Genomic DNA, 10,058 nt, shown 5'->3' with positions numbered 1-10,058 from the left:
TAATTCGAGTTCCAAATTAATGTAATAATAACCAATAATGCCATATGGACACTGCCCAAAATACAAAGTTCAATGTAAGTTACATTGTTCACCACGGATTTCAACAATTGAACTTAGAACATCAACTATATTCAGTCTGTCCATGTGACTTACCTGCAGCACAGTTGAGATCTTGTCAGTGTTGAGCAGCAAATGGAGTCCTTTTAAAAGCGTGTCTAATTAGTCTAACTAGGGGAATCTTTACATTGTAGTTTAGGAACGGTGAGGTAAGAAAACTTTCCAGGCTAAAAATACTTCAACTTGTCCTGGCTACTTAGGCGGTACCACAACTGTACATTGTTAGGGGAGGAGTGCAGGTGTGCATTTTTAACTGGTGTTTAAAGTCGAGATGCTTATATTTACAATTTAGAATCAAAACGAACAGCTAATACATGTAATTCAGAGCTGCTGATAAAGTCTGATTTAGTAAACAAGACCTACATGTAAATTAAAGTAGCAAAATGGTTTCATCCTAATTACATATGCAGGGATCGAAATACCACCTGCGCAAGTCATGCTGGTTATCTTTTGATTCAGGTAAAATTGTGTACTAGGTACTACATGTATTGCTGATGTCTACCTGCACCTAACATGCATCAGTCTATGGTCAGGTACTGGTGTAAGTGTATAATTACTATTCAGTTTATTTATTGGTTTGGCTGTTTTGGAATTACTATGTGGACTTTTCTGTATAATGATTGTTACCACCAGTGAAATGCAAAAATCAAGATTTGCAATGATACTTATTCCACAAAATCTACTTTTCCAGCAGAATGGTGCCGGTAAGAATTATCTGGTGCAGGTGATGGTAAATGTTACCCGTAACAGTGAGGGTAGGCAGAAATTTCAAGTCCTGGCCAATGGGGCCAGTGGCATTATTAGGTCTACAGCGGTATTTGTACTTTGAACTCTCAGTCACAAGGCAGTCATGCAAATGTAATTAGCTGTTAGCAAACAGTTTGCACAATCGATTATCACAAACTTTGGTCATTGCAGCTGTTTAACGGAGTAGATACTATAAAAGATTTGCCAGTTTGCTTGATATACACCTACACATTATGTTACACCAATGTTGTACTTCTTCTTCTTTGGTAGTCCAGTCTCGGAAGACTATCTGTTGTACTAGAATAGACAATACCATCAACACTTCTGTTCAGATTTAGAAATTCCTGAATGTCTAAGAAGACGTTGAAAGCAGAGCATTTCAAATTGTAACTCAGTACAGGTTGTTAAATTGAGAAAGAATGGTTCCCTGATATTTGTATCTTGTTTCTTAAGCTGGTGTGTTACGCCTAATGGCGGTTATACCGGCTATATAGATACAGAAAGTAAACGTTAGGGCCCTGTCACACTTGTGCATATATTCAAGTGCGCGTGAGTTGCACATTAACATTTTTTTGGTTTAAGTAAGGTTTGCGGGGAAAAAGTTGTTTTCTACTTCTACCTAGTGATCGAATCTAAGAAATCACTTATTCGGCTGCAAAATTAACCCAAACCAAAAACATGTTAATACACAACTCTTGCGGACTTGTATATAAGCACAAGTGTGACAGAGGCTTTACATACATCCATGCACAGCTTTATTAGACTGATTAAAGTCATTGAAAAATATCACTCTTCTAAGTTCTTCACAACCACAGTTTTCTCCCCTGTCCATGTTTATCACCTTTTCTGTTGCATTCTTAATTACTCCATTAATAAAAAGAATGAATTCAAAGCAATATTGTTATCATCAGTCTTTCTCTTTTTTATTAAAAAAATCAATATTTACATCCAGTTTGACATTTCCCTAACCTTCACAGTATCTGTGCTACATACTTTACTCTTAAATAAGTAAGAAGGAGGTCATGTGACCGTTGTCCAATGGCCTTTCAGCCGTCGTTGACAGATGTCTGTTTGACCTTTGGCCCCAAAGCCGGGAATCTTGATTTGGCTGCAAAGGTAAAAAAAAACAAAAAATCAGAGGTACAAAATTTCTCACTAACAAAACAACTGCATTTAATACAATCAGTCCCATACAATAACCCATAGCGTTAACTTTGAGCCTTTTTTATTCATGTGCAATCTTGGATATACATTGAGCAGTCCCTTTAGCCTAAGGTAACTCTCAGACGTACACTCAGTCTGCAAAATGATGGCAAGAAACTGGGATTAAATTCACTTGAGGAAATGGCAGCACAGGACCGCAACCTTTGGAGAGAGAAAGTCTGCCGCCAAGTCGACCTATGCAACAACGCTGCGGGAGGATCTATAATCATAAGGTCTCAGGTAGAGTCTCTTTAGCTGAATATATATGGCAGATTTCTGAGGTAGACAATGACCAGGTAACAGAATACAAATAAAACAAGCTATCTACCATACAAAAATCAAGACCATAGCACGTCCAGGTGAAAAGACACAAAAACGGAACTTCTGCGGCAGTACCATTAGGTCACAAACCAGGGGTCCCAAAATCGACCTTGAATTTCGGCTTCAGAACACCCGCCCACATATCAAATATCGTAATGCATCATCAAGGTTCTTGAGTTATGCTGACTACAGTAGTGCGGAAACACAGACAGACACACCCAAAACTATATCTGCATTTTTCATGGAGATAACAATAGTTAAAGTTAAAATCCTCCCACACCATTATTGATGTATAGGGCGGTGCCCATCTCCGTTTCATAGCCCTGGGCCACACTGTTGTGCAATCACTGTAGCAGGGGGCTAGTCCACTGGCAGTGAAGTGTGTTTAACTTCCATACTGTTTCAGGAGTATGTACCATTTTTATAAAGTCTTTGGTATGACTCAATGCGCCTCTTGTCCAGAGATGTCCTACCTGGGGCTTGAACCCCAGTCCTTCTGATCCAAGTAATTGGAACCAGATGTGGTGAGAGACAAAGGCGCAGGCCACTACACCACAGGGACAATAAAGTAATGAAATAACAAGTAAAGAGAGCCGTACTCTGTGGCTGAGTCATCTTGCTGGCCAGGAACACAAACGGGTCCATCAGGGCTTTCCTCTCCCTCACCGACACCTCAAACAGCCGCACTGGAACAGAAGGGGGAGACCATGTCAGGAGGGGGAACGGAAGGAGGAGACCTAACTACAAACGGGTCCATCAGGGCTTTCCTCTCCTTCACTGACACCTCAAACAGCCGCACTGGAACGGAAGGGGGAGACCATGTAAGGAGGGGGAACGGAAGGAGGAGACCTAACTACAAACGGGTCCATCAGGGCTTTCCTCTCCTTCACCGACACCTCAAACAGCCGCACTGGAACGGAAGGGGGAGACCATGTCAGGAGGGGGAACGGAAGGAGGAGACCGCACGTCAGGAGTGGGAACAGAAGGAGGAGACCATGTCAGGAGGGGGAACAGAAGGAGGAGACCATGTCAGGAGAAAGAAAGACTGTTTGGACCTTTGTTTATATTGAGAAGCTCAAATCGGTCAGCAGGCCGCTTTACATCGAGGTCATGAGGGAAGAGGCAAGGGTCAGATAAAAAGTAACAGAGATTCGGGTTACATCCTTTAAATCCTTAGGCTGATGACTCTATCAACATACTGGGGTAGTGAAAGTAAGGAGGAGACCTCATGTAAAAGACAGAGAAAAATATGCTACCTGTATTTGCTTTCTAGTAGAAATGTTACATTTCTCATGAACTTAAAAACATTGTTAGATATTCTGCTTTCCTTCCACTTTCTAAGTAACTTGTACCTTTCTCCTTCTGAGCCCAGTTCTGAGCCTCCCTCAGTTCCACCTTCCGATCCTTCAGGTCCGTCTTGGTTCCCACGGCAACTACTGTTACCTAGGCAACGGCAGTAGATAAAAACAATGATTCTCATCATCTCACTAGATCTAAATGCAATGTGATATAAACTTTGTTTCACCTACAAATGACACCTATCCAGTATAAAGTATGTCATGAATATGTCAAATTAGTATAATAGATAGTTCTTAGCTTCCCAATTCCCCTTCCCAGAGCCCCATGACCCTTAACCTCTGACCTCTTTCTTCTCCCTGGCAGCATCGATGTCTCTCTTCAGCAGGTCGATTCTCTTGAAGGATTCCCTGTCTGTGGTGCTGTACACCAGCACAAAACCCTGTAGGCAATAAGGAGAATAATTATGTTTGCAAAAGTGCAGAATGTTCCATTTTCATCATCATCTTCCGGCCTGTATCGATCAGCCAGGACCAAACCATTTTACTATCTATACCGAGTGTTGTTGTTTATGATAGCTACCAGGGTATAGAATATCACTTCTTCTTTAACCCAAGACTAGCTGACAAGGGTGAAATAAAAATGTAATGGCGACTTTTTGACTGATTTCAGTTCTCTAAATTGAGCGACCGGAACAACCACCATTCAGTGTAACAAAGCAGATACCACATTGTAAGTAATAAATACTAATTAACAAAATCTCTTACCAAGTGCACGGGCCCAGGCCCAGCAAAGATAATAAACCATGTTATTACTTACATCTGCTAGAGTGATGTAATGCTTGGGTAGCTCTGGGCTGGACGAACTCTGTAAAGCAATTTTGTAGTAAGATTTGATGAGTCTGAGGTTAAACCGTTTTGATACATGTTTATACATAGCCATGGTACTTGCCGTTTTGTATATAGCCCATGTAACATATATATACTAGCTATATATAGAATGTACAGAATAGAAATAAAAAATCCAAATCATTTTATGATTAACCTGTTAGGTTGTACAAGGTAAAATGACTTAACATTAAGTTTATAATATCAGTTAGTTGATGTTAACTTATCAGTAGTTGTACACGTTAATATTATCTTATCAGTTAGTTATGTAAGTTGATATTAACTCACCAGCATTGTACAAGGTTAGATGAGTTAACATTAACTTATCAGTAGTTGTAATGTTACACGTTAATATTAACTTATCAATAGTTATACAAGTTACTATTAACCCACCAGGCCTGCCGTGTCGTAGAACCTGATCTTCTCCCTGACTCCGCGGTCGGTCTCGATGTTCGCCACATATATGTCCTCGATGGTGGCGAACAGTTGCTGAAAGCAAATAAATACATTATCATGTTTACAGTAGCATAATTTAGACATACAATGGTTCAACCTCTAGAGTCTCAGTGGTGTCGTTTTGGCGTAAATGTTTGCCACATAGATTCCCTTGATGGTGGCAAACAGTTAACGTTGCTGTCAACGAAAACTAATATACGTACATGAAATCATATCAGGAAAACTGCAGGTCGTGTTAAGACATGGAAGATGTGCCACAGTTCATTGTTACCTCTTAAGTTAGTCTCAGAGTGGAGAAAGTATGATCATGAACTTGAAGAGAACAGCTTCTTTTATAATTTCTTTTTACGGTGAAATAAATCAAATCAAATAACTTCTTTTGTGGATCTACTTTGTATTCGTAACATGTTCTAAGAATGGAGGACTTTCTGTACCAAGCACAATAAGTGAGTCTGAGTCAGGTAACGTTAAACGATTACAATCTATCATCATGTTCATTCACATTGACGCCCCCCTCCCCACACATTTATTTCAGGCCTGCTGACAGTTGGTTTTACAGGCTCTGGTGTTTATACCAATCAGGTCTTTGTTGATTTCTCATTCTTCATTATTCTGCAAGTTCCTACTGTTACACACGTCTTTTTATTCTCCTTGAATATTCACCTTGAAGCTCAGCCATGGCAAGTGGGTAACGTTACCCTAAAAGAGTAATGAGGTTGTGCCTAAGTTGGTGACGGTACGAGGAAATGTATCGTGTAATAAAGTAAGTAAATAACGTTTATCCTGCAAGCGGTATCAATAATCAAGGTTTATTTTCTCCACAGGGGCGGTCCGCCCCCCTCCCCACCTGCCCCGTTAGCACCATTCCCACGCGTGTCTGCCTGACTCGGCGGCAAAGTCGCGCCTTTTCCCGCCCGTAACTACCCCCGCTCGTCCTTACCGATCCCGCGGTGTGGGTCCCGTAGATCAGCTGCTCCAGAACCGCGGTTTTCCCGCTAGAAACCTGCCCGCAGACGACAACTTTGCTCGTCTTCCCCATTTTCTGCCAACACCGCAGCAACACGCAAAAGTTGTTAGCCTTATAATCAAAATCCGTTACGACGAAGAAAAAATAACGATTCAGGCGCAATATAATACAGTTTTACCTAAAAGTATATAGGTATATATTTTTCAATCGAATGAGTAGGTAGTATGCAGTAACATTTATTATTAATTCCATTTTACATTTATCTGCAGTACTAATGTCTCTAGTACAATGTAGTTCTTACAACAGTCGGTAGATGTCACTGCTGCATGGTCCTGTTTTCAAAGTTTCTTCAAACAAAAAGCAAGGAACGCCAAAATATAAACTTAATGAGTAATCAATTCACATTCACAATCATATAACATGAAGCAGCCGAACAGAATCTGCCCGAAGAGTAACTTGAGGGTCTTTAGGATCTTTCCCCCAACGGAGTTGGCGAACAAGAATTTCCCCATATGTTTGAAGGACCACCGAGACCTGGCGGAGTTTTCTGCGGGCAGCCATGGAGTTTCTCCCGCCGGCAGTTACGGGAGGCTCGGTGTGTGCCGCGCCGACCGTTCCCGGGTAAACGTTAGTGCTGACAATGAGACAGTTCCAAGAATAATGACTTTCTTGTCCCTTAACCTTGTGTCACATCAACTCAATAGCTTCTTCACATTTAAAAGAATGTCATTAACCTCCTTAACTTGCTTGGCTTATGATTTGCTTTTTACAATGTCATATCAGTTTTATTACATTTCTTATGGTCCAGTTTATTGTGATCTCTCTCTATGCAAATAATTATGTCAAGCATTGTACTTTGTTCTGTATCATGATAAAGCGTAAACCTACCAAACCGGTTTTACCACCACCCCTCCAGAAGCTGCATTTAAAGACTTGATCGCCGTGACTCTGTCATTTCCGGCTCTGAAGACCGAGTTGGTGGTACGTCGCCTTTGCAGTTTCGTCGTCTGGAGAGTGACGTTTAGGTGAGTTCAGTTGATAATTTTATTACAAAGATATAATTCTATAGAGGCCATTCCTGATCAGTTCGGCGATGATATTATAGCCTGTATAACGTTACCTGCGGCGAATCGGGTAGTGTTTCGGCCCATGGGTACTGCGTTTCTTTCACGGCATCCGTCTTCAAGGGCTGTGTTCTTGAAGAAGCTAAAGAGCGAACCAACAATTTGGCATCTCATAGTAGACTAAGTAAAGGTTAAAGTGCAGCTAGTAGGAATATTCAGGATTTCCGGGATCGATCTTTTTTCTTTTTTTCCGTCTTGAATTAGAAAACGGCGGAAAGTTGTCTGAACAAATTAATTTCTCTTTATTTTGCCCTGTTATTCACCCCTACGCCCTTTGTTTCTTTAGTCCTTGCTTCGATGTCTTTTGTCGGGACGATATTTCCGTGTTTTTTCTTGTCTTAAAATCATGTTTTCAGACAACGGCTTGTTTTGACAGATTTACTTCTTACTCTTACTCAGCCATTCGCCCACCATGGAAAGCAAAGCGGAATTCAATGTCTTCAATCAACAGCCAGTTAGAAATGCAGACGTGCTAGGACTACGTCCCGTCTACAACCGGCAGTACTGGAGTGATGAGACAGACAACATTGAGACACCGATGCAGTCTGACGCCGGAGAGAAGACGAATGAATTGTCTAACGATCCACAAACGGGGAACGAAACAAGAGGGAAAGTACATGAATGTGAGGAGTGCAACAAGCAGTTCAGCAAACTGGACAATCTTAGCGTGCACATGCGGACTCACACGGGCGAGAAACCCTACAGGTGTGAGGAGTGCAACAAGCAGTTCAGCAAACTGGGCAATCTGGGCGTGCACATGCGGACTCACACTGGGGAGAAACCCTACAAGTGTGAGGAGTGCAGCAAACAGTTCAGTCAGCTATGTAATCTGAAGACCCACATGCGCACTCACACAGGTGAGAAACCCTACAGGTGTGAGGAGTGTGGTAAACAGTTCAGTGTGCAGAGTGCTCTGAAGACACACATGCATACTCACACAGGTGAGAAACCCTACAAGTGTGAGGAGTGCAGTAAACAGTTCAGTAGGCTGGGTAATCTGAAGAGTCACATTTGGACGCACACTGGGGAGAAACCATATGGGTATTGGGAATGTGGGGAGTGTGGTAAACAGTTCAGTCAGCTGAGTGTTCTGAAAAAACACATGCGAACTCACACAGGTGAGAAACTCTACAAATGTGAGGAGTGCAATATGCAGTTCAGTCAGCTGGGTAGTCTGAAGAGACACACACGCACTCACACTGGTGAAAAACCCTACGGGTGTGAGGAGTGTGGCAAACAATTTAGTTGTCTGGGAACTCTGAAAGAACACATGCGGACTCATACGGGTGAAAAACCCTACAAGTGTGAGGAGTGCAGCAGGCAGTTCAGTCAGCTGGGTAATCTGAAAACTCACATGCAGACTCACACAGGTGAGAAACCTTATAAGTGTGAGGAGTGCAGCAAGCAGTTCAGTCAGCTGGGTACTCTGAAGAGACACACACGCACTCACACAGGTGAGAAACCCTTCAGGTGTGAAGAGTGCAGCAAGCAGTTCAGTGAGCTGGGCAGCCTGAAGAAACACATCCGGACTCACACTGGGGAGAAACCCTACAAGTGTGGGGAGTGCAGCAGGCAGTTCAGTGAGCTGGGTGATCTGAAGAAACACATGCGCACTCACACTGGGGAGAAACCCTACAAGTGTGAGGTGTGCAGCAGGCAGTTCAGTCAACAGGGTGCTTTGAAGAGACACAAGCAAACTCACAGGGGAGAAACGCTACAAGTTTGAGGAGTGCAGCGAAGAGTTGAGTCGTCTGGGAACTCTGCGAACTCACATGTTAGACTCAAATCTGGGAGAAACCGTGCAAATGTTTCAAGAATGACAACTTTCTTGTCCATTTATGTCACATCAATTTATTCATGGTTTATTCAAATTGAAAAAAAAATACTGGACCTGTAAAAAAACCGTAAACAATTATAAAAATTAAAGATAAGAAGCAGCCCAATCATTGATAAAATGCATGGATGTATTCTCTATATCTTTAACAAAACCGTTTTGCAACAACATACAAGCAACGACCCTACATATGGCACATAAAATCCCTTCAAGTTACTAAATGTAACACGAAACCTACCAGTGTAAATTTTGCCTCTTCTAGTCATAGCATGGCACCTTTTTACTGAACTACAGGCTAAAAAATAGCTCCTGCAGCAGCCCAAAGCAAACCTACACCAGCATTGTCACAGACTATCATAATTCACAATGTTGACATCAAGCTTTAATCCAAAACAATCCCTACTTTACAAGCTTTGTTCTTAATATACGATACCAATTTTTTTATCACTGAGCTTTTAGAAATGGAAAATATGGGCATTATCTTTGTAACTTTAGGTCTACTTCTTACCCCCACACTATGGCCAGTTTGTTCTTTAGGGGTTTTAACAATTCAGGTATCCATAACATCAAAACATTCAATACTCATCAATACATATATAGATATTATACATCTGTTATCTTCATCATTGCACTATACATGTACAAACCACAGGATTTCACATTTTCTACTTTTTTACATATCTTAGAGCATTGCATGGTCTCTGAGTTAGTTTCTGAATCTATTATTATCATTTACCCCTTTAAGGCAGTAGGGAAGATTGTGAGAATATTTCTGTATTTATCTATCTGAATATTTGACTCCATGTAAGGTTAAATGTGTTGAATTATAACAAGTTTTCTGGCACATGTGAATTATATGGCTGAAGTTGAGTTTATACAATGATTGTGGTGCAACATTCCTCCCTGACTTAAAAAAAACTGGGAACGAACAATATCAGTACAATAAAGTCCATGGCAAGCCTTATATGGATTTACTCTGTAACAGTATCCAATCAGAACCCATTCTTAGCCAGACACTATCATCACCATGGCAACCAGTATACAGCATAGCAACAGAAATATAACATAGCAACTAAGCCGAAATGTCACAAAATACTAGCAATCAC

The 10,058-nt window shown here is 41.3% G+C and overlaps 2 protein-coding genes across 3 annotated transcripts; one reads left to right on the top strand and one right to left on the bottom strand.

The window, feature by feature from the left end:
* Positions 1 to 1,762: 1,762 nt before the first annotated feature.
* LOC136421796 (NF-kappa-B inhibitor-interacting Ras-like protein 2) lies at positions 1,763 to 6,085 on the bottom strand. Of its 2 annotated transcripts, XM_066409360.1 has the most exons (7): positions 5,968 to 6,085; positions 4,965 to 5,060; positions 4,504 to 4,551; positions 4,031 to 4,126; positions 3,741 to 3,831; positions 2,988 to 3,074; positions 1,763 to 1,972 (listed from the first exon to the last, which is right to left on the bottom strand). In XM_066409360.1, exons 1-7 carry the CDS (start codon positions 6,064 to 6,066, stop codon positions 1,911 to 1,913), a joined length of 579 nt encoding a protein of 192 aa, XP_066265457.1. In that variant the 5' UTR covers positions 6,067 to 6,085; the 3' UTR covers positions 1,763 to 1,910. The 2 variants fall into 2 exon arrangements, with proteins under 2 accessions (XP_066265457.1, XP_066265458.1); XM_066409361.1 differs by lacking the exon at positions 2,988 to 3,074.
* A 757-nt stretch (positions 6,086 to 6,842) lies between these two features.
* Positions 6,843 to 9,916, top strand: LOC136421697 (zinc finger protein 678-like). Its single transcript, XM_066409181.1, has 2 exons — positions 6,843 to 7,019; positions 7,518 to 9,916. Exon 2 carries the CDS (start codon positions 7,531 to 7,533, stop codon positions 8,842 to 8,844), a length of 1,314 nt encoding a protein of 437 aa, XP_066265278.1. The 5' UTR covers positions 6,843 to 7,019; positions 7,518 to 7,530; the 3' UTR covers positions 8,845 to 9,916.
* The last annotated feature ends 142 nt before the right edge of the window (positions 9,917 to 10,058 follow it).

Source organism: Branchiostoma lanceolatum, chromosome 16 (assembly GCF_035083965.1).
Source record: "Branchiostoma lanceolatum isolate klBraLanc5 chromosome 16, klBraLanc5.hap2, whole genome shotgun sequence".
NCBI classification, from domain to species: Eukaryota; Metazoa; Chordata; class Leptocardii; order Amphioxiformes; family Branchiostomatidae; genus Branchiostoma; species Branchiostoma lanceolatum.
The sequence above is the reverse complement of the archived record's forward strand: the minus strand, read 5'-3'. Positions and strand labels throughout refer to the sequence as shown.

Excerpts from the sequence above, each read along its gene's own strand:
- LOC136421697 (XM_066409181.1), top strand. The coding sequence starts at position 7,531 with ATGGAAAGCAAAGCGGAATTCAATGTCTTCAATCAACAGCCAGTTAGA.
- LOC136421796 (XM_066409360.1), bottom strand. The coding sequence starts at position 6,066 with ATGGGGAAGACGAGCAAAGTTGTCGTCTGCGGGCAGGTTTCTAGCGGG. Across the intron at positions 4,552-4,964 it reads TCTACGACACGGCAGGCCTG|AGTTCGTCCAGCCCAGAGCT; the intron begins GTGGGTTAATAG and ends ATTGCTTTACAG. Across the intron at positions 4,127-4,503 it reads ATTACATCACTCTAGCAGAT|GGTTTTGTGCTGGTGTACAG; the intron begins GTAAGTAATAAC and ends TATTGCCTACAG.